This window comes from Urocitellus parryii, chromosome 3, assembly GCF_045843805.1.
Source record: "Urocitellus parryii isolate mUroPar1 chromosome 3, mUroPar1.hap1, whole genome shotgun sequence".
In the NCBI taxonomy this organism is placed as follows: Eukaryota; Metazoa; Chordata; class Mammalia; order Rodentia; family Sciuridae; genus Urocitellus; species Urocitellus parryii.
This window is the reverse complement of record NC_135533.1, coordinates 21,239,927-21,263,463: the sequence shown is the minus strand read 5'-3', so window position 1 is coordinate 21,263,463 and position 23,537 is coordinate 21,239,927. Positions and strand designations below refer to the sequence as shown.

Genomic DNA, 23,537 nt, shown 5'->3' with positions numbered 1-23,537 from the left:
TCATCAGACGCCAAGGGAATAAGCAGAGGAGGACAAAGAGAGAAGCAGCTGGTCAGAACCTGCAGGCTGGGTGGCAGGGCGAGGAGTCTGCCTCCCTCCTGCAGCTCAGGCTCCGGGGGCCCAGGCGTGAGATCCTACCCAGAGGGAGATTTCGTGGACTCCCAGCTCCCAGGGTGGTCAGAGGAGCTTTACTCAAAGCTGGAGAAGGACCTGCAGGGTATCGGTGACGTCACAGGTGGGTATCTTCTGGGCCTGCTCAGAGTGGGCTGTCCAGTGCTTTGCATTGACGACGGCAGGGTTCTCCACCTGCCGTCCTGGGTGGTAATCACTGGCCACACGTGGCCACCAAAAGTGCAAATTGTGGCTGGTGTGTTTGAGGAGGGGAAATTTTTCATTTTATTTACTTTAACAAATTTAGATTTAAATAGTTGCCCATGGCTGGCAGCTCTCCTATTGAGTAGCCCAGCCTTAGAGAACTTTGCGTGAGCAAACAAAATCAGGGGAGATCCTAATTTGGCAGCGGAAATCAAAGAAAGTAGCAGGGGAAGTGATGGCCAAAAAAAGGCCAGATAATCCAGATGGAGCTCATAACCCAAGTTAAAGACTCCAAGCATGGAGGGCCACATGGAGCTGTAAACCTAGTTCATCCCACAAGACGTCAAAATCATCCTGTTTCGAAGGCTTCCACATAATTTGGAACTTCCTCTGGAAACCCTTCTGGAGTTTGATTTGCAATGAGAGGAAGTGCCTTCTTGAGTCTCCTTTTCCTCTTTCATGCTACAATCCAAGCCCACTTATTCTTTTAAGTGAAGATGCAACAGCAATGGTATTATTTGTGGTTGCATCCATTTAGAGAAAACAGATTACATTCAAACTTGTGCTGAGTGCATGGCCAGCTCCAGAGTAAAACCAGCCCGTCCACCTGTTTGCCATCCACATATGTTTATATGGAGTTTAAAGTTGCAGTTGACAGAAAATACTTAGTAACTAAAATTCCAAAGCCTTTGGGCCTCTGCCAGCCCAAAGTGAAGGTGAAGAGAAACAAGAAGAATATTGAAAGAAGTGGGCAGCCAGGGGCAAGAAGGAGAGAGAGGAGGAGGAGGGCAGAAGGCGCAGGGGCATGGGGGAGTGGGAGAGGAAAACAAGCCGGGGAGACAGACCCCACCAGGAAATTGGTGGGAGCTCTGGCTGGCAGCAGCAACCTAGAATTACGCCGGTGGGTGGCTCCGTGGTGGAAGTAAAACAAAAACCAAAATGATCCACCTTGCTGTTTCCAAAGCTGGATGACTGCCTGTCTATGCAGCCACCTTTTGCATCTGTGCCAGTGAGTGCCCGCTGTACCAGGAAAAAGCCTGAAGCGAACACTTCTAAAGCCAGATCTATCCGCAGGACCAAGCAGGGGCCACTGAGGCATAGCCTCAGACCCAGAGACCCAGGGTGAAAGTTAAGGGCCAGGTAGAGAGGCAGAGACCAACAGCTGGTCTGGGCAGAGGGCTGGCCGTGACCACTTCACATGGGAGTTTTGTAACTTTAGATCCTCCAAGGAAACAGACATTGGAGTCACGTAGCCCGGAGGAGCGAGGCTGCAGCCACAGGCCAGGGCATGGGCACGTGTGCACATCTGCCCTTTCTGGTTTGAACAGCGTGCTATAGGAGCTGCAGGTGCACCATGGACCTATTCAGAGCCAACAGCAAGGATCAGGAAATACCTGCTGGGCTGCACTGGGTAAGTGGCTACCAAAAGGTCTGCGCTCAGTGCTTCTCCAACTCTACTGCGCATTCGAACCACCTGGGTTCCTCGTTAAAATGCAGATTCTGATTCAGGATCTGGGGGAGACCTCAGATTTTGCATTTCTAACTAGCTCCTGGATGCTTTACCTGCTGCTGGGCCCTGGGCAGCAAGAAGCCATGGGGTCTCTCTCCTAATTCCAGCTCTGGCTTAAAGGAGGCCAGAGATTGGCATAAATGACCTCTGAAGTATCCACAGAGAAGAATTCCAGTAGAAAGCATCAAAATCCAGGGAGAGGAAGGGCAGATAAAGTCAAGTGGAAAGCAGATACAGGTGGAAGAAAACCAGAGGGTGAGCCAATAGGCACCCTTGTGACGGGCAGGGGCTTCTAGGAGGGCGCTGGATGGTGGGTGGTGGGTGGTGGGCGGGGTCTTGGGGATGCAGCTCAGCTTCTGGCAGCACAGTGCCTCACCCTCGGGGAGTCTGGCTGCTCCTCTTGCAGCCTCCTCTGGTCTCTGGGAGGCTCCAGGAGCCAGGTGGCTCAGCCTGGAGGAGGCCAGCAGGGGATGCTCAGACGCGAGGCTGCCACCCTGGGCCACACCCTCACCTCCTGAGCAGCAGCTTGGGGTGGTTCTTGCTCTCCAGGTTCTTGTCGATGAGGTCGGCCAGCAGCTGCTTCAGCACGTCGGTGGCGTACTCCAGCTTGCTCTGCAGGACGGTCATGATGAGCGAGGCCACGTTGCCGCGGTCGCGCATGGAGAAGCTGCGCTGGGACTCGAGCGTGCGGATGAAGGACAGCAGGAACACCTTGTTGTTGATGAGCTGCGCGAAGAGCTTCAGGCCTTTCTCCACGCGCTCCTGCCGGTAGCCCGGGACCTGCGGGAAAGGCCAAGGATGCCCTGGCGACCTCCCGCGGGAGCTGGAGGGTCCCACCCCACCTCTCACCCATCGCTATAGCGGCAGCTGGCTAATGCTGTCCATCCCCAGGAGCCCGGCACTGTACTCAGCCACGACAGGTCTTTACCTCCCGTTTAGGGACCATCCAGCTGAGGACAGAACTAGCCACAGTTCATTAACACGGCGCTTCTGCGATTTGAACATCTGCTGGGCTCTGGGGCCTGAGCTCCTCCCTGATGGTGGTGCGGAGCTGACCAGGTGCCACGTCGGGGCTGCTGTGGCTGGCACCCTGCTGATGGGTCACCAGGACTGAGCCTCTAGCTAACCCAACACCCTGCCCTCCCCGCCCCATGGGTCCTGTGGTCTGAGTCAAGATTTCTGGGTTCCACATGGACTCTGCCCCCTTCTGCTAGGCAACCGTGGATAAGTCCCTTCACTTCTCTAGGGGCCTACATTTAGCCTGAGAAAAGGGGAAGATTGAGCCCGGTGGTCTCGAGGACCTCACTGACTCTAGCCTGTGATGGGACACCTTCTGAGACCCACTCCATCCAGAGGAGGGGGCACAAGAGCTTTCTGCCTTCCTGCCCACAGGGTCTGTTCCTGGGAGGCCCAGCAGGCTGCACTACCCCCTGGGCAGTCACCCGCCAGCCACCCATGGACAGTAATATGCTGGGCAGCACTGTCGGCCATCCCCCAGCCTGGGAGCTCCTGGTGTCCAGCAGTGACGGGAATGGCCCATTGCTGCCCATGATACAGGGACCAGCTTCTCCAACATACTGAATGAGAAAGGTCAGATGGGCTCTTTACATAACTCCATTTAAATAGACTTATTGGTTATTTGGGGGGTGGCTCTGTCTGGAAGGGGAATGGGGGCCCTCCCTGGAGGGCTGGCACTCTGCTTCTCCACCTGGACGCTGGCTTGCCAGGTGGGCTAACTTGGGGGAAGGTCATTGACCTGCACACTGACAACCTGTGTGTTGCTCCAGCATCTGCATCTGAGCAAACAAAAGGTGACTACAAAATCACCCCAGGGGGGTGTCAGACCCCCAAAAGGGAGTTACCTCCAGTCTTTGAGAAGGACTGTCACATAGGCAGCCATCAAGAGCATGGTTTCAGAGTTGGGGGAACTTGGGTTTACTTCTATCATCGTCACTTACTAGCGGCGGGACTCTTAGTAGACTTAATCTCACCAGCAAAATGAAGATAACAAGAAACACATCATATGTACCTGGATCTTATTCTGGGTCAGATACTGTTCCACAGGCTTTAGGAATCATTGGCCCATTTAATCCACAAGACCCACGAGGAGGCAGGTCCTGTTAGGACCCCAGGAACCCGTGAGGGTAAGGAACTTTCCCAAGTCCCCAAGACAGAAGCGTCAGGCCAGACCAGCAGTCGGTGTCACACCCTCCCACCTCCTGGGGAATCACAGGACTGAGAGACAATGTGCTCCTGAGGTTCAAACTGGCAAAGACAGAGATCGCCAGAGGAAGCCTGTCTGCCTGGGGTCACGGGAGGTGGCAGAAACTTTCCTGGCCCTGGAACAGGTAGGGTGTGCACAGGAGGGCATTGCTACACAGGCCCGAGTGCTGCCTGAGGCCACCTGAGGCCTTGCTGTGGGCCGCCCTGCACCCTGCAGAGCAGCGCTCCCATGGAGCGTTCTGGTTGCCTGGCATCAACAGCTCCCGCGGGTTGGAAGCTGGTGGAAAGCTTGCTCTCAGAGCAGGCTCACTTTCATTTGTCTTGCTGTGGTGCGGGTACTTGGAAGGCCAGTTCTCAGGAGAGAGATGAGAACTCGCCAGAGCCGACAGGTACAGCAGGTGCTGGCCAGGGCCACCCTGCAGCTCATCCTGGCTCTCAGAACAGCCCTCTGACCCGCAAGAGTCCCTCGCTCCCCAAGGGGGGCCATCTCTGCTGGCTTCATGCCTGGCTCCCTTGTTTTCCACTCCCCCTGGGAGCTGAGGAGGAATTGGCAAGGGACCTGTGGCAGCCTCCCCTGCCACAGCCAGGCCTCCATCTGCCGTCTGACACCCTTGACCTCCCCCCAGTCCTGTGACCCTCCTACACAGATGCTTCTCCCTCGTGGTGCGGAAACATTCCAGGGGAAGCTTCTAGTTGATCTAAAGCAGTACTGCCCACCCCTTGAAGTCACTAGTCGGAAGTGTGAGGAGGGAAGTGTCCTCTTGTTCAGACTGTCCTAAGGAGTAGGTCACCAGGCCCCCCTTTTAGTGGCCTACTGGCTAAGGCCAGGCACTGTTCACACACCAATTAAAACATGGAGCCGTCAATCACAGTCTCCCAATTCCAACCCCTCACCAGCTCTAAACTCTAACCTGTTGGGTTACAATTAAAGTTTACTATCCAGTTTTATATTCACAGACTTCGACTAAATTAGAGAACCATCTGGTGAATAAAGAAAGTCTTGTTTCAGAGTGGCATTGGCCTGGGGGGAGGGTGGTGGGCTACTTAGCAAATGGTTCTGGATACTCCTTACCAAGATATTTCCCTTCCATCTCCTCCGTCCATAAAATGGGGAAAAGGCATCTATCTACCTTGTGCACCCCAAGACCAGGGGTGCCATACATTAGATGTCACGGAAACTCCTGGGCGAGAGGGATCTGTGAAATGCAGTCAATGGAGCGGGTGATAAAGCCAGTGCTGTTAATGCGCGCACGGCACCTGCCAAGCACTTTACATACATTATCTTATTTAATGTTCATAAAACATTATGACATCGGCTCTCATATTCTCATTTTACAGCTGAGGCAATAGACCCCAGAGGTGATGGAGTTTTCCTCCACCCCCACGTCACTGTGGTCTCCAATTCCAAAACCCAGCCTGCTGGTCTGGATGCCATGTCCTACAGGTGGCTGTGCTAAAAGCCTCCTGCCCAGGGTCCCAGGCACTTGCTGCCCAGGTGGCCTCTGTGTTTTGCAGAAAGTGCAGCCGAGGCAGGAAGCCCAGCATGCACGTCATGGTCAGTAGGGCACTTAGCTGTCCCTGTGACCTCTTCTGCCTCTCCAGGTGCCATAGTGCCAAACCTGTCCAAGGCTGCTCTCTCTTGACAGCCAGTCTGAAGATTCAAACTAGAAGATCTGGCATGGGAAAGCTACAGGGAGAAGCCAGGGACAGGGTTCCATGTGGTGAAAGGTGGGGCAGGGCCTGGTGCTAGGAAGCCAGACAAGCTTGGGTTTGGAGATCCAGCATAGCCCTTCACCAGCTGGGTGGCCTTGGAACAAGAGTAATAATCCTGAGAGATTACTAAAAGATCCCATCTCATCCCTGCAAGCTCATTAGAAGACTTCATTGAAATCATGTAGGGAATGTGCCCGGCACTGTGCACTACATGTGATGGGGACCTGGCAGGTGGCATGTTCTGTTTTTATTAGGGTACCTTGTAGCAGTACTGCTTTGAGTGGGTTAAAGGAAGACAAGGACAAATAAATACTGTGTGACTCAACCCATACGAAGTCTCTAGAGTAGACAGATTCACAGTAAGTAAAGGGCGGCCGCCCACAGTGGTTGGGGGGGGGGGGACCAGTAGCTAATGCTTGACTTTGGAAACAGGCAGAGGCACTCAGCATGTGTCTATGGCATAAATGGTAAATGCCACGTTATGTATATTGTACTACAATTTTTACAGTCATGTGACCTGTTTGTGACTGCCCAGGCCTGAGGATTAGCCGACCTGTGGGCTCCTTACACACAGACAGGAGTGAAGTTGGTGGTTAGCTCCTTGAGAGCAGGAGGCTGGGGGGTCAGAAAGTCTCCCTTTTTGACAAAGTCAAAGAAAATGGGAAGTAGTCCTATTTGCGGGGAGATCTGCAGGTGCTGGATGAGGAAGCAGGCCAGGCCAGGATAGGACACAGTGTGATCTACGCCATGGGTTTGGAGCCCAGAAGGGGCACGTCCATAGAAAGCACCTTGCGGGGAATACAGACTGGCAGGGTAATTACCAGATCCCTGCGGCCTGAGTCTCCGAGTCCCTCTCTATCCTCTGTGCCCTTTGAGGGATGTCACCCTTGACAGTCCCTTGAGTATCTGCCAAACCAGTGCCAAGCCCCAGATCTGAGAGTCTGAGACTCTACAAAGAGGCAAGAAGATGGAGGAAAGCCATAAGACAGGTGGGACCAAGTGAGGAACAGGAGCAGAGCTAACGTGGGCCATACCAACAGTCTGGATACAAGATGGTGGCAGGGAGTGCCTGTGTGCCCACCAAGAGAAAACTTATGTGGGAGGTGACTGTCCTGCCCCAAAGTACACTTTGACACAGTCTTAGAAAATACGATTAAGCAGTTATACCCTAAAGAAAGCCTACTTAGACCTTTCAGAGTTTTGAACTAGTGAAAAAAGGAGAATAAGTGCAGATACTCATCCGAGTTGAATTCTTAGAATCTTCTCTCTATCCCACCCAGGGGGGTCAGAATCCCCTTCCCACGCTGCCGAGTCCACCTTCCTGAAGACAGACAGGCAGACATTCAGTTCTGTGGTAGCTCACTGTTTCCTGCGTGTCTACTCTGCCAGGCACCCTACTAGGCTGGAAGGTGGAATCACAAAGATTAATAAAGCAGAGCGCAGTCTGCACACATCCACACACACAGCCATCGCTCCGTGGCTTTTTCTTTTTTTGCAGTGTTCGGGATTGAACCCAGGGCCTTGCTCATGCCAGGCAAGTGCTCTCCCACTGAGCTCCACACACAACCCTTTTTATTTTTTTTATTTTGAGACAGTGTCTCACTAAATTGCCCAGGTTGACCTTGAACTTGTACTCCTCCTGCCTCCGCTTTGAGAGTAGCTGGAATTTTAAGCATGTTACCACTGTGCCTTGCTCCCACTTCCCACTTTAACTAGTGCATCCACTTCAGTGCCCCAAGAAGTCTGGTGTCTTGATGCAAATAAAGGAGAGGCTGAAGGAAAGGGGAAAGGCAGGGAGAGATGAGAGGGAAAGAGAAAGGAGCCCAGCCCTGGAGCCAGGCCAGGGCTGCCGTGGACACAGACGTCTTGAGACACCTGGCCTTTTTAGGTGATAGATGATTCACGTGTAAATCCATGCATAAACATAGGTGGACAGAAGAGGTACATCACCAGCGAGGACAGAGCGCCCACTGCCTAGAGCCTCTACACATGCCTCATGGTGAGGAGCCAACGGGAGCCCCCCGTGACACCAACACCCACAGCCTCACTGTAGAAACACACACGTGCTCCACTGAACAAGCAGCATGGGAAAAAGTGTGTGCCACAAGCATGGCTGTGGAAGGGCCTGTGCTGCAAAGTCACTGCCCGCCACCCTGGTAGAGCCCAAGTGACACTCTGTGGCTTTGGCTGCAGATTTTCCTTCAATCCTAGTTAAGTATCCAGAGGTCCTGGTCAGGTGACTGCGGTAGCACCCTCAAGGTCAAGTGCCCAGGCTAGGGACAGGGAACGAGCCTGCTGGAGTCTAACTGCCTAGACTCAACCCCTGCCTCCATCCCAAGAGCTGCGTGGCTCCAGACAACCACTGGCTTTCCCTGTTCCCTTAGTTTTGTCACCTGTGAAGTGGGCTCACCCACTCGGAGGGTTTTCTGGGTGGTTAAACGAATGATCTATGCAAAGCGCTTGAAGCTGTGTGTGGACTTACTAACAGCCAACTCACAGTGATCATTCCTTAGGATTATGATTATGCCCTGGTTTCCTCATTTATATTTTTCAGTTTTCTCTTGTATTTATCTTTATAAGCCATTCCAAAGCCCTTTTGGAACAAAGCATAATATGAATATATGCATAAGCCAGATTCCACGCTAGACAGTAAGTGGGATAAAGTGTTCAGAAGACGAGGTCCCCGCTGGTGGAAAGATGGCTAGGATTTTATCATTCACTTTCCCCTCCCTTCTTTACACATCATTTATCTTTCCCAACTTAGCACCAAGTGGTGAAATCCCTTATACACTTATGGAGCACCCACTAAGTGATAAAAATCCTTTATATTGTGGTTTCTTAAACAGGGGTTCGTGAACGCCCTCAACTTATCAGCCATGTTTCTTGTTTCTCTGTACAGGTTCTGGAGAGAGAGTCCTTAATGTTCACTCAATTCCCCAAGGGCTCATGGCTCCCTAGGACCCTAAGCACTGTTCACACCTGCTCTGAGGTTCCCTTGGCCTGGCCTCATCTCCTCCAGAGGCCCGGCTGGTGCCCACCAGCTGGAGGACCCCAGAAAAGGTACCTCCCCTCCCTGATCTCAGCTTTCTCATCTCCAAACGAGGGGGCTGGACTCGCAGGCTGCCAACACGCTGTCCTGCTCTCACACCAGCACTGGCCACCACCTCGTACCTCGAGGTCCCGGAGCACAGGGTGGTCTTCAATTCCTGGGAACAGCACTCGCATGGTGTAGGTCCTGTAGTCCAGGAAGGGGATCCCGGCCCCGTCCAGGTCACTGGTCAACTCATGGATGTCTGTCTGCAACTCGGCAAAAGCTGGCAAGGAGAGAATCCCACGAGAGCATGGAGGGGGAGGCCGAGAGTCACCTGAGCTGGGATGGCTCAGGGCCTCACCCAGGCCCCGAGGAGATGGGAGCAAGGGACCTCGGGTGAGCAGGATGGGGATTGGTGGCATCAGAATGGGGGGAGGTGCACTGGGAGAATGTGCACAGGGAGCTGTGTCCCTCAGGAAGGGCAGGGGGTGGCAAGGCAGCCTGCAGACTGTGACGGGCCCAGGGAACACCCCCCCCACCCCGAGATGAAGGGCTCTCTGCTTTGCAAAATGGGCTGGGGGTGGCGGGTGAGGGGAGGGGAGAGAGGTGTAGAGGAGGGACGGGAGGAGAGAATGGAGAGGGCACCGTGGCCGTCTGTTCCTGTGCTGTGTTGTACGGGGCTTCCTCAGGAAATTAAAGAACAATTTCTTCTGATTAAGGAAAAACATTTGAGGGCCCAGCTCTGGACCGGGCAGTTCAGTGGGATCATCAAACTTCGAAACAAGGCTCCCAAGGAGGGACTGCCGTGCTAGTCTGCTCCTTCCCTGTGGATACGCAGCGGCTTGTCCTGTCCTTCCTGCTTCAAGGGTGTGCTACCGGGATGAGTTCTGATCTCAGGGTGGGTCCTGCTGCCTGTGGAGGCAGCTGGGGCCTCCAGATGGACAGAGTTGCCAGACCCCAGCAGACTCCCAGAAAACTCTGTTACCCAGCACCAAAGCTGCCACTACATCCTTTTCCTGGGTCACCCTCCGCCACCAGAGGAGCTTCCCGCTCCGCCAACTTTCTCTTTGGTGCATGCACACACACACACACACACACACACACACTTACACACATACACACACATCCAGGATGAAGCAACACATGTTGGCATAGAAGAACAGCCAGGGACATTGACTAACCAAAATTTCTATTTGTGTACATTTAAGGAACAGGAAAAAAAAATACTTTGTGGGCTCAGAAGGGATTCACAGCCCAGCACATCTCTAGGGCCCTTGAAAAGCAAGCCCAGTGCCCCATGGGCTGCGATAATGAACATCACTAGGCACCTAGGGAGTGGTGGGCGTGGCCCTGTCCTGCCCTTGCTACTGCTTTGGGGGAGCTCCGCTCCTGCAGATCTCAGGCCCAAAGCTCTCAGCCGGTCCTGGTACCAGGAGAGAACCGAGGCTTGACAGAAAGGACCTGGGATAGGTGGGGAGATGTCCCCATGGCCCTCCATTGCTCCTCTCCTCCTGCACCTCCCACCTCTGCTGTCCAGAGACACTGTTCAGGTCATGTAGTGACCCCGAAGGCAGAAAGCCCTAATGCAGCCAAGCAGAACTTATTCCTTTGGGAGTGTGCGTGTGCAGGCGTGTGTGTGTGCGCGCACGTGTGCAGGGGGATCAGCAGGCGTCTCTGGCTTGCACAGGCACCACAAGCCCAGCAAACACTCACCCATCCTGAGGGTAGAACATGCATCTGCATGTTTGCAGGAGTGAGTGGGAATGTGTGCACATGTGGGAATCTAAGTGTCTGAGTGTGAGCAGTGAGTGTGGGGAGTGGGAGTGTGTGTGCACACGGGCGTGTGCTGACACATCCAAAGCTCACGCCCAGGCAGGGCCAGGCTGGGCGTCTTCTGAGCTTGGGTGTGGGTGACTGTGTGGTCTCCATGACACCAGCCCCAGCACCCTGGAGAATCCCTCTTGCCACCCTGGTGGCACAGCTGTCCCCAAGTCAGAAGCCACAGCTCCCTCTCAGCCTCCTCTTGGGCTGGATTCGCCTCTGCCTGCTGAGCCTCCCTCCCCAGGGACCTTCCGGGTGGAGCCCGGCTCCACCCTCCCCTCAGCTGCCCCGAGGAGAAGGAGGGACTGGGCTTTGGATGGGTCTGCAGCTTTCCTTCAAGTCACCCAGCGCCTCCAACATTCAAAGGCTCGTGCCTGCCACACATAAAAGAGATTCTAATCACTACACCTAATTAGAGGGAAGAGTACTTTGCGGAGAAAAAAAAATTAAGCAGCGTAAATATAATAAAAGGCAGTAATTAACAGTCCCACAAGGCGGATGCCAGGTTGACAGCTGGGGGACGCAGGGAGGGGACAGAGTGGATCCAGTTCCCCATTGAGATCAGCCGTGGTGGGAGTGGGTGCTGGGGGAGCCCAGGTCCACGGCCAGGTCCACTCCGTGCACACTGACGGCAGAGACCCGGCTGGGATCGGTCCTCCCAGGGTCACTCAGGCAAGACGTCCTGGGGTGACGAGGTTTCGTGTGGCTGATCTCACTTGGTAGTGGTGTTTGTGACTTTTATAAACACAAGCTGAGAAACACTCTCCCTTCCCAACGGCAGATCAGCCCTGCAGCCTTCCCTTCCTGTGGTGGAAGACAGCGAGGACTGCTTGAATGGGTGGTGTCAAGACACCCCCGGGTCTCCCTAGGGGACAGAGGGGACCCACTCAGCCAGGATGCTGGCCCTAGAGGCTGCTCTTGTGAGGTGTAAGGGAGCCCAGCCTGAGACCCGGACGGAGCCTGGGGGGTGGCCTTACCTCCCCCGGGGCCACCAGAGCAGGACTGCCAGGAGAGGGCTGTGGTCTGGGACATGCGCTCAGAGCTGGCCACAGGGCTCTGCAGCAGGGGCCTGGCCCCAGCACTTCCACCGCTGCCCAGCCTGTGGCTTAGGGTATGAGTGGCAGGTGCAGCCACGTGCACACACACACACACACACACACACACACACACACACACAGCCTCCAACGCGGGCTCCCGCCTCTGGTCACTCAGTTACCTTCCTTGCACTCCAGAGCCACGCGGGACTCCAGGTTGTCCATCTGCATCTGCAGCCGCTTCAGCGTGAGGTCGCTCTCGCGGGACTTGCGTTTGTAAGCGATGAGCACAGCCACGATGAAGATGATGAGGAGCCCTCCAGCCACCGCGATGCTCACGATGGCCGGCAGGCTGAGCGGGCTGTCGGGGGCGATGTACACCATCCCCGGGGAGTACTCCATGCCGCCGACGCGGGCCTGCGGGGCACATGGGGCAAGAAGGAGCATACAGAAGGGAGAAGCTGAGAAGTGGGACGGAAGAAGGAAGTAGGATATGGGGTACTGGGTGGGAAGTTCCCAGTGAGCCAGAATCCATCCCTGGAAAGGCTCTGCTGGATGTAGCAGGATCGCTGTCCTCTGCGTCCCTCAGGGAAGGGTCCCACCAACCAGCCTCACCATCACTTTGTGCCTCCCAATGAGGTTGGGGGACTCGCAGAGCAGCTGCACATCTGACACGGTCACGGTGCACGGCTTCTCCCCAACCAGCACGGTGTAGTTCAGCTTCACGTTGCCCCCAGCCACTGGTGGGATCAGGTTCTTGCCCTGCACAGACAGGAAGCCCCAGTTCCCACCCCAGGGTCAAGACCACACTGACTGGCCACCCGGACACCCCATCATGGTGGTGAGTGGGTGGAGAGTCCACCCTTAGTGGTAAATCCAAACTATCTACAGCACCTACTGTGCTTTGCAGGTGGCTTGTACCCCCCCCCCAGGTCCATGTGTCAGAAGCTTGGTCCCTGTTGCAGCAATGTTGAGAGGTGGTAGGACCTTTAAGCTGTGGGGCCTAGAGGGAGAGCATTACTTCCCTGACCTCTGGCTTCCTGTCCCTCCCTCCACATGATCTCTTCTTCTCCCACATCCTCCCAGCATGATGTCCTCATGGGAGCCAGTACTATGCTATTGGGACTTTCAGTCTCTAAAAGTTTGAATTAAATGAATTTCTTTTCTTTGTAAGTACTCAGCCTCAAGTATTTTGTGTTAGTAACAGAAAACAGATTAATACAGCACGGACACTATCATTCTCCCTTCCTCCCAGTGAGAAATCAATAATCAAAGTATTCTTTTCAGCTGATTCCTAATGTAGCCTCAGAATCCTTCTCAACAGATTTGTAGTCAATCACTACCCATTGATTCAGATTGTCATGTGAGTTAAAATTAAGTTACAATCCATACTCCAAAGAAACTCAACTGTGTTTAGCCAAGGGCTTCACAGGAGGATGCAGTGTGGGCCTGACTGACAAGTTTCTGGACTCTGAAGACAAAACCCTCTGAATCTAGTGACCTGGGCGGATCTGCCTGCCCTGGATGGATCAAGCCTATAAGGATTGTTCCGGACTTTAAGCCATCTCTGCAAAGGACCCAGTCACAATATTTGGCCAGAGCCTGTGACTTCCGGCGATTCCCTGTGACCGCATCCCACTCCCTCCCTGCACGGCCTCCTTCCTCCCAGCCCTGGCTCTACCTTTAGGATGATGGGGGTGCCAGGCTTGAGCTCCAGGATTCCTGACGGACCGAAGGCTTCGAACACAGGGTTGGGATAGTAGGTGAAGTTGGTCTTGTTGAGGATCAGCAGGGACTGCACATTGTCCAGGATGAAGCCAAATTCCTCAGGCCTCTCGGTGAGGTCCGACTGGTGGTCGGGACCCAGGGCCAGGGCTGGGGCCTGGCAGGTCATCTCGGTGGCATTCAGGACCTCACAGATCTGTGGGAGGAGCCAGAGACAAAGCAAGCTTGCCCTGGCCTCCTGGGGAGCTGTCCACACAGCGTGGGCTAACACAGGGGGACTGGGAGGAGGCAGCCAGGACCCCGTGCCGGGGCACCCAGGGCTGCCCTCTGTGGCTGTCTCCCAGTCCTGGCTTCGCCTACGGCGACGGCTCAGGTACTTTCAGGAAGCAGCTGTGGGTTCAGAGGACGCAAGGGCTGGAAGCCCCTGAAACTGCCAGGAGTGGTTGGTCCTCCAGGCCTTATCCCTCACCTCTACCCGTGTCCCGCCACCCCAGGAGGATGCTGTAGGTGCCTGTGTTTGGGCAGGGGCTGCATGCGTGCTTGGGAAGGAAGCCCCCACCTCCGGGAGGCCGCGTGCCAGGGGCAGCCCCTCCCAGCCCCAGACTCACATTGATGTGCTCCTTCCCGCCATGCTTGGCACGGATCTGGGGGTTCTGTATGAGGTCCAGGTGAGTCCCCCAGACAGCGATGGGTGTGTTCCCACTGCCCGGGAGAAAGAAAGGGGCATGTGGGTCACCGGTATAGGAAAGGCCATGGCACCCAGTGACAGTGACAATGATGAGGAGGAGGAGGAAGAGGAGGAGCTATGACAACAAGAACAGCGACAATCAGGTAGCACAACAGTGTCCCTGGGGGCGAGGGTGACAAGCTGCATGGTAGCAAGGACATTCCTCAGCAGCCCAGGGGAAGACAGGCACGACCAGATGGCCTGGATGTCCTCGCCCAAGCTCATTTGGAACAGGGACACCTGTGGAGGCTCAGGTGACAGCACAGCCCCTGGGGTCTCTGAAGACCCTGACTGACCAGCTGGCTCTCTGCAGCCCAGAGCCTCTTCCTCCGGCCTCACCACTCCTGGACCTTCCTGTGTCGGCCTTGGTCAATGGCAGCCTCCTTTAGACCCTCCCCCGGGGCCAGGGTCTGAGCACAGCCCCCTCCACCCCACCCCAGGACATTTGCACCAGAGCTTTCCACCTCAGAGGCTCCAGGGAGGCTGGGGTCTGGGACTGGCAGCGGCAGGGCACAGAAACCTCCCCCAGGAATGCAAACGGGAGACGACCTGGGACACAAGCCTCTTGCACCCTGGGTGGCACCGGCTCACTGATGGGGAAGACTTAGGCCATTCATCTGGGTGTAGCTTCTGAAAGATGCCACTATCTCCAGGAGGCCAAGAAGTGGCAGGGGTGGGCACAGCTCTCTGCTGGCTGTCCTCCTTGGGGGCCACCCAGGGGAGAGCAAGGAAGCCTGTCTTCCAGTGGCGGGAGCATCTGAGTAACGCAGGGTTTACCAAGTCAATCAGGCAAGAACTCAGCGGATCAGGGTCCTCAGCTCCCACCCCCACATTGATTTCTGCCCATTTATCCATCTGCCCAGCTGAACTTCCAGACAGACACACACACACACACACACACACACACACACTCCATCTTGTCAGTCACCAATTCCACAAGCAGCTGCACATGTCCCTGTCACTTCCCTGAGGGACGCCTAGTGCAGAGCCCAACCCCATCCTCAGACTTCTTAACCTGAGTTACCGCAGGGGAGCGGCTGGCAGTCCCAGGACATGTCTCCAGCCTCTGTCCTGATAGGGGTGTGACGTGGGGATGGCTGCTGAACACCAGGGAGGAGGACACTTGTACTTCTAAGAGCTGGATGAGAGCCGTCTGGGGATCCTCCTGTGAGCAGGAAGCCTGCCCGGCCCCCTGCCTGGCTGGCCCTGGGTCAGGCCCCGGGTCAGGCCCTGCTGGCCTTCACAGGCTGCTCCCTCTCTGTGAGCCTTGTCTCCTTTACCTGCTCCAAGACCATGGCATCGGGGTGTGGGCCTTACCGAGGGACTGCGGGGACGGCCACAGCTCAGTGGCCGAGCTGCCCTTCCTCTGGGCTGAGGCAGTGGGTGGTGAGCTCTTTTTGGAAGAGCTGGAATATTCTAGAACCCACAGGCCACCCGGCCCCTGTAGTGAGAGAGCTGCTGCAGACAGCACAGTGGCCCTGGTCCAGCAGAACTGTGTTCACAGAAGCTGGTGGCAGCCAGAGGGAGCTGGGGGTCCCTGGCTTAGAGACTGCTCCCTGGATGGGGCTCTTCACTGCCCCAACCCTGGAGAACACTTCGTCCCCATTCCTCCCTCCAGCCCAGCCCCTCCAAGCTGGAGCAGGCAGGGAAGGATGCGCACTGAGCAGGGGCCGGACAGGAAGCTGCGCACGGAGTCTGCATTTCATTCCCTTCTCCCAGCTGCCTCGGGAGGAAGTTGAGGCCAGAGGCGCCCGCCCCAGGGAGGGCAGGAGTGTTAAGGTCACTTGTTTGCTAAGCAGCAGAGCTGGGCTGAGCCCACGGCCCTGAGCCCCAGGCCCTTGTTCTGTTCCCCACAATGCTGTCCCCGCCCCCTGCAGGGCTTTCCCAGGAGCTCAGTGGGCCCCACAGAAAGGCTCTCTCTGCAGAGCTGCTCCTCTCTGTGTCCTCCGGGACTGGAAAAGCAGCTCTGCTCTGATGTGGCATGTGCCACGCAAGACACTAGAGACCCAGAGTTTCCAAATCCCCAGGCCCATCCCTCAAGGGGTGGAAGCCCACCCAGGAAGGGCGACTTGCCCAGGGTGAAGGGCTGAAGGGCCCGACCCCTGCCCTGGGCCTTTCTGTGGCAGCATCAATCCTGCTTCCTGGGTCACCCACCCCGTGCCTGAGGGTCGGATGTTAGGAAAGGCCACACTCTGCCCGGGAGTCTGCAGTGGAAGGAAGGAGAGGTGGGCCCTGAATGCTGGTCGTTCCCCAGGGTGCAGGGAGCCCTGCAGGAGGGTGGGTGCGTTTGCTGGTACTTGGAGCCGACCCCTGTTCAGCAAACCCCAGAGCAGGACTGGGCCCCCAGAACCCTTCTCGGCTCCCGAGACCGGGGCCAGGGAGACTCAGAGGCAGGAAGGGCGCTCAGGGCAGCGCCTACCTCACAATGCTCCACTCGGGCTCGATGCGCACGATGGTGGGGTCCTCCACGTACTGGAAGACCAGGTCTCGGCGGATCTTGGCCCTGTCCACCTGCACCGTCACCTCCATCTCCAGAACCTCCTCCGAGGACGTGGTGTTGCAGATGATGTAGGACGGGGATCGCCTGGAGGGGGAGGCAGGGCTCTGGGCTCCCGGGTGTCCAGGGGGACAGTGGTCCTGGGCCAGCCTAGCTCGCTCGCATGGCTGGCTCCTCAAGGGCTGAGTGCTGCTCCCATGTGAAGCTCAGGGACCAGGGACAGAGTCCCCCCTCCACTTGACCAGGCTTTTGCCCACTTTTCAGTAGGACTTGTCCTTGGGTCTGGTGAGAATCCCTGTCCCCTTTGCACTGTGAGGTCAGTTCATCGAGACTCTCCTGTGTCACCTTACCCCTTCTCTACCCTTGACTCCCTGGTTCTGCTGCTTGGCTGTGCATCCCTGGCCATCTTTGCTGCGTGTGGAGTTGGGCTCTGGCTCCAGGGCTTCCGCAGCATCCTGAAAGGAGGCCTCTGGCCTCTCTGCCTCCATCTGCCTCTACCTAACCAACACCTCCACCATCCTTCCCAAGATGCACTTCCTGCCCCTTTTGTACTGCCTTGCCCCTTGACCCAGCAAGAGCATGCCCTTCTGGGCTCCAGTGTGACACAGAAGAAGGACAGTCACCTGCTTTTGGAGGCTTAGCCTCAGGCTACTCCAGTCAGCTCTTGGGAGCCATATGTGGGTTCAGAGCAGGGGGGGTACTGCCCCTGGGAGGGATTCCCAGCTGTGCTCTGTGGCAGCCCAGGGCTCTGCAGAGGGGATGCCGCCATGGGGCACGGGCTGAGTGGTGGGCAGCAGCATGATGGCCGTCCAGGAAAGGGTCCCTGACACTCGGAACCAGCTCTCCCAAAGACAGCACCCACTTTCTTAGGAGGGAGCAAGAGTTAGTCCTGAAGTCCCTGCTTTGGGCAGCCCCTCCCCACTCTCCTGAAACCCCAAGTCTCCCTGGGACTGGATATGGGGGTGGGTTACCTGTCTGACCGCACCCCCGGGGCCCAGAGGCTTACCTGTGGAAGAGGCAGGGCTGCCTTCCAAACATCACCACCACATCGCTGCCTGCGTTCAGGTTGGTGCCCGTGATGGTCACCTGGGTGCCCCCAGACATGGGCCCCCGGCTGGGCTTAAGGTCGGAGAGAGTCAGCGTCTGCGTAGGAAAGGATGCAGCCTCAGGCACAGCTGGTGGTGGAGGTGGCTCTGGACCCTCCCAAGGCCCCATGCCTGCCAGTGCTGCCTTAGGGAGTCTTTGGTGACGGTGGCCTCTAAGAGAGCTGATCTTCTTATCCTTGTACAAATAGGCACTGTTCGGGACCCTGAATTTGCATCTCTGTGTTAATAACAGCTGCCGTGTGGTGTGCCAGGCTTCTTTATGTTTTTACCTTTATATTCAGAGAGGTTAAGTAAGTTTTCCAAGGTCACACAGCTAAGGAGCAGCATCATTGATAGGTAACTCCAGAGCTCTAGTTCCCAACCACTTCTCCAAACGGCAGCCACTGTTGCTTTGGGGAAGGTGACTTGTCCCTTCCACTGGCATCCCCAGAGAGCTGCCAGGCATTCACTGGCCAGAGAAGTGGGACATGAGAGAAAGACACAGCGAAGGGTCAGCAGTGTCTAAGGCCTGCCCACAGCCCCCTGCTGGAGGGACTGGGGAGCCGGGCTGGGAAGGGGGGCTGGGAAGGGAGCCCCGTGACAGCTGGGGATTTGGAGTTGCAGTTTGTTCTTTCATTAGCATTTTAATGGAAAAACTTTTCCCAGTCCCAGGTGAGAGGCCTGTATCTGCATTTAAATGAAGATCTCTCTCTCCCTTCCCCAAGCACCTCCCTCTTCAAGAATTCCACACCAAAGTGAAACCCACTGGGTCCCTCCAGCCCAGGCAGCCTCTCCTAGGGGGGCCTCCCACTGGTGACACCCTGGGGGAGCCCTGGGAAAGCATGCCCCCTCTGGCCTGCACCCTGTCCCAGGGCTGGGGTCACCCACTGACCTCGGCCAGGTCCTCCCGGGCCCTTTCTGACCTAGGTCTTCCTGGGCTTGGTTTGCAAGGACCAAGATGGAGGCTGTGGAAAGAGCTCTCCAGCTCAGCTCTGTCTGGATCCTGCTGTGTGAGTTCAGATAAGCTATTTAACCTCTCTGATCATAAAGTCAGGGGGCTGGGCCACAAAGAGGCCCCTGAAGGCTTTCTTGCTGGGTAACTGGCAGCAGCTTCCACCTTTCCAAATGGGGCCTTTGTCTCTCTGTAAGGGGGGGGCCCTGCTGGCCTCCCCAGAGAGGGAGGGAAAGGAGGGAGGCAGACACCTCTGGTTGTCTGTCCGTGCTCTTGGCTTCCAGGTAGGGGGGGTCCTAGGCCTGTAGGACCCCCCAGGGAAGTTCAGCTGGGCTGGGATGCATCCTCCCTGGCAGCCTGGGGTTGGCACCCCCCAGGGGGCAGAGCGAGTTCCCCCCACCGCCTGGCCGTGGAGCTGCTGGGGGCTGTCTGGAGGGGGAGTTACTCAGGGCTGGGGAGGGGCTGCTATGGAGCCGCGTTTAGGGTTGTGAGAAACTATTAATTATTCAGGTCGTGCTTCATAAATATTTCACGGTGGGTTTGCACGGGAAATCAAATTCGGCATCCTGTGCCACCTCCTCCCTGAGATCCCTGAATGGAGGCAGAGGGAAAAGGGAAGATCATGCCCTGTCTGGAGACCTGGGGACAGGGCTGGTGACAGGGGCCCGGGGCCTTTATGCATTTTGAGTGAATGAATGACCCATCAAAGCCTGGCCCGGATTGTGCAGGGAAACTGAGGAAGAGCACTGAGAAGGGTGGCCCTCACCTGCCCCGACAGACCAGGTCCCCTGGGGAAGGGCTCTCCGGCTGCCCCAGGCCTCCAGAGGAGAGGCCCTCTGTGGGGGTCCACCGAGAGTTCCCGACAAGCCACTTGGCTGAGCAGAAGGCGAGGAGAGCCCCGGGGTGTCTGGAAGCACCGCCGAGAAGACTGTGTCTCTTCTCATGGGTGTGAGGAGACTCGAGGGGACCCGGGCACCTCGTCCCCCCGGAACCCTCGGAGCTTGCACAGGGGGCTCCGTGACTCAGCTCCAGGAGGCTGGGTCCTCTAGCACCGTCCCCCTCCCTGGAAGTCTTCCTGAGGGAAGTGGCACCAGGACAGGTCCTCAGAGGAGTCCCCCCATAGAAGGTGGCAGCGTCTCTGCGCCCAGGATCCAGTGGACCCAGCCTAGTTCTATTTGTCCTGTGGGAGTTGCTCTTGGCTTTCCTGGTGGCTCCCTGCTCCCTCTCTCCTCCTCCTCAGCCCCTTCTCTTTCCTCCCTCAAGTCCCATCTTCTGGTCATGATGTCAGCCTTGTGCTGGGAGAGCCCCCTGCCCAAGATGCACAGGGAGCCGCCCGGGACCAGCCCTGCCTCTCCACAGCTTCCTGCTGGAGGCTTCCTCTCATGCCCTAATTCCACCACACCCTGCTCCAGGTCAGACAGATCTGCAGGCAGGGCTGGGCTTGAGGGGCCAAGTCTACCTCGCCTGCCTGCTCTTTATAAGAGTTAGGACAGAGAGGAGAGCAAAACGGAAATGTGGTGGCTACTCAATGAACATGGTCTGATCCTCGGCCTGGGCTGCAGGTTAGAGCCACTGGGGAGCTTTCTGACCCAGGAACACTTGTGTCCTACTTGCAGTCTGGCTTAATTAGGAGGGGCGAGGGCATCTGGGTTAGGGTCTGGAAGGTAGTGAGCATGATCAAGTCAGGAGTGCCCACATACTGCCAGGCACGTGCCTGTAATCCTAGAAGCTTGGGAGGCTGAGGCAGGAGGATCTTGAGTTCGAAGCCAGCCTCAGCAACTTAGCGAGGCCCTGAGCAACTGCATGAGACCCTGACTCTAAATTAAATACAAAAAAGGCTTGGGATGTGGCTCAGTGGCTCACCTTGGGTTCAATCCCTGGTATAAAAAAAAAAAAAAAGGAAAAAAGAAGTGTCCACGCACTCCAGGTGTTAGCAAAGAAATAAAGGCCCCAGCCTCACCTGCACAGGCTCACTGGCCAAAGCGGAACCACCGGAGGGCTGTGCCGGAGATGCCCAGGACCCCGTGAGGGTGGGGAGCGCAGGGGCTGTGGCCTCCCCAGCACAGGCCTACAGATTCAGAGGCCAAGGAGTGGGACACAGGCAGGCTCTGAAAAAGGGGGACGAGGTGGCTTGGTGCCACCAGGAAAGGAGATGGGAAGGGAAGAGGCTCAGGCAGCGCTGAGGCAGAGAAATCCATCTAGGAACCAGGACGGCACCTGACAGGCAGCAGGAACCTCCAGGTGCGGTTCCCCGGATAAGAGGCTCTTTCATGGGGGAAGATGGGCTCAGACCAAGGGCAGAGGAAAGATTTAAGGAGGTCCCATGGGGACAAAGAGAACAGGAAGAGGAAGACTCCAGGACCTGGTGAGGATCATGTCAGGAAAGAAGCTGGACCAGATGACCAGCCCAGAGTGTGGGCTGCCAGGGGCAGGCCACCAGCAGAAACAGGCAAGAGCAGAGGACACGGGTCCATGGGGAATGACAGCCTGTCTGGGCTACAGGGACATGATAGCTGCCGTGTCCTCTGAGCAGGTCACTGAGGTGAGAGATCCCAGGAGGCACACGGCACGGGCAGCAGAAGTCCAAAGCCCACAGGGGTCTAGACAGGTGGAGGCTGCTCTAGTCCTGTCGGCCATTGACACGGGGCACAGGGTAAGGAGGATCTGGCTAGCTGACTGGCAGGGGAAGCTCGGGCTCCCTCCTCTCCTGGCTGCCAGGTGGCAGTCAGAGCCACATTTCATGCCCAATACCTGGCAAGTGTCACTTGTGTGTATTGAGTGACAGCCACTGGTGTCCAGGAGGGAGGTGGGCTTCCCAGAGCAGGGGCTGGGGAGGAGCTGCGGCAGGCCAGGCGGGGAGGGCGTCTGGGCCGCCTTTATCTGAGATCCTGCCCTGTCAAATCGGAGTCTGTCCTCAAGTCCTTGTGCATGAAGAGTCCTGCACCCCGCATCTAGACTGGGACATCTGGGGGATGGGCTGTGCCAGGATCAAGCGTCTCCGAAGCCCCCGTGGCCAGGACCATCCAATTATCAGAATGTGAACTTGATCAAACAAGTATCAGTCAGAAAATCTAGCAAGAGGCACTGTGCAGGGCCATAAATGGCTGCCAGGTGAAGGGAGAAGGAAGAAGGACCAGGAAGAAGGAGGGAGGGGGAGAAGGAAGACAGGCTGGGAAGGAGGGGGAAGGGAAGGCAGAAGGAGGGAGGGAACGCAGAATCCCCATAGCACTTCAGAGTATGCGGTGCCCAGACATTAAACCCATCACCCAGGTTTCCAGTTGCCCAGAGCAGCTCCGAATCCCGAGGAAATCCCAGCCTCACCACCGTCCTTAACCTGAGAAGCTTGGATTGGGAAATGATGGGCGTGTGTGACCCGGCATGTGATGGGCTCCTGTCTCCACCGTCCCCTTAATGACAAAGCCAAGAGATCTGCAAAGGTCCCTGCATCCCCCCAAACCACTGGCCAGGCAGCCCTTGCCCGGACAGGAGGGTTCAGGCTGCAGGGGATTCCAGGACAGTGGCCTGAGCTGAGACCTGCAGAGAGGCCACGGGAGGGACAGGGGTGGGTGGGTGGGGTGTGGGGAAGGAGATGGCGTGGGTGTGCAGGTGGGAGTGGGGAGAGGAGCTGCAGGGCTAGGGAAGGACCTGGAGGAGGGAAGGCAGGGTGACAGTGAGGGAGGGTGGAGGGCTGGGCATAATGGGGCCGGGGTGGACAGGGGGAGGCCAGGGCACAGCAGTAATGGTGGCAATCATGGAGGATAATCATCAAGGAAATGATACTAGAAGGAATAGGAAGATTGGATGCAATCTTCACAGATGCTATCACTGTCCCCATTTTATAACTGAAGAGACCGAGTGGCCATGTGCCGACAGTACCACCTGCAGTGTGACCCAGCCATTCAGCCACAAAGGAACCCGGGGACCCCCAGGGCTCCAGCAGCTGACCTGGCGCCAGGAGCCAGGCACCAGGCTCAGCTGGACTTCAGACTGGGTCTTGTGGACATCAAAGTCTGTGCTTCCATGGCTACAGGAATGCTGGGGGGCTTGCAGGGGGGGCCTTGTCCCACATCTGCCCAGAGCTCTAGAGAGTTTTAGGGGGCCCAGCCACGTGGGTTGTGAAACGTGTGCGGCCAGCAGCACTCACCATGAAGTAGTAGAGCTGCGAGGAGCGGGCCATGAACTCGGGCCGGCACACAGCCACACAGATCTCCACGAAGCCCGCGTGCTGGCTGGGCTTGGCCTCTCCCATCTCACACACGATCCTGCAGAGGACAGGAGAGACCCCATGAGCCGCGAGGCCCCCGGCCCTGACCCTGGACCCTGCAGCCCCTGCAGAGCTACCCACTTTGAGTAGGATCCCAGGGACCAGCAGGGAGGGGGTGGGAGACGTCTGGCTGCCCCCTTCAGGGGCTCCTCCTGACTCTCAGGAACCGGGAAACCTTTTGAAGGATCCTGCAGAGGCTCTGAGTAACTCTGACCCCAGACACTTAGCCCTTAAGTCATGACTGGCCACTCGATGGTTTGGAGAGTGGTGGCAAAGTTTTAGCTAAACAGTTTAGGAAACAGCTGGCAGAGCCCAGAGAGGTGCAATGACCTACACACAGGCCCCTAACAAGTCAGACACAGACCTTGGTGCTGACCTAAGGTTCTCAGGCCCTCATCTGGGAGCTCTCTAGGCCCAGTGCTTGGGCTGCCTCAGTGATGTACTTTCTGCTCCCAGTCAACCCAACTTCCAGGATGGACAGAGAGATGTATGTGTGTGTATGTTGGGGAGTATATATACATATATATATATATGTCTGTGTGTATATATGGGTGTATGTGTATATATAATGTGTGTGTGTATATATATATATCCTTGGAGACATGCATATTTATACTTATATCTTTTATATATATATATA

At 56.5% G+C, this 23,537-nt stretch overlaps 1 protein-coding gene across 1 annotated transcript in view; it reads right to left on the bottom strand.

Moving 5' to 3' along the window:
- Plxna4 (plexin A4) overlaps window positions 1–23,537 on the bottom strand; it is a 431,475-nt gene that overhangs the window by 32,435 nt on the left and 375,503 nt on the right. The window contains exons 14-22 of the mRNA XM_026392811.2: window positions 22,778–22,895; window positions 17,603–17,739; window positions 16,519–16,683; window positions 13,981–14,074; window positions 13,329–13,568; window positions 12,263–12,409; window positions 11,830–12,064; window positions 8,933–9,075; window positions 2,337–2,605 (exon numbers count right to left, since the gene is read on the bottom strand). Coding sequence (XP_026248596.2) covers window positions 2,337–2,605; window positions 8,933–9,075; window positions 11,830–12,064; window positions 12,263–12,409; window positions 13,329–13,568; window positions 13,981–14,074; window positions 16,519–16,683; window positions 17,603–17,739; window positions 22,778–22,895 — 1,548 coding nt within the window. The remainder of the gene's footprint in view (window positions 1–2,336; window positions 2,606–8,932; window positions 9,076–11,829; window positions 12,065–12,262; window positions 12,410–13,328; window positions 13,569–13,980; window positions 14,075–16,518; window positions 16,684–17,602; window positions 17,740–22,777; window positions 22,896–23,537) is intronic.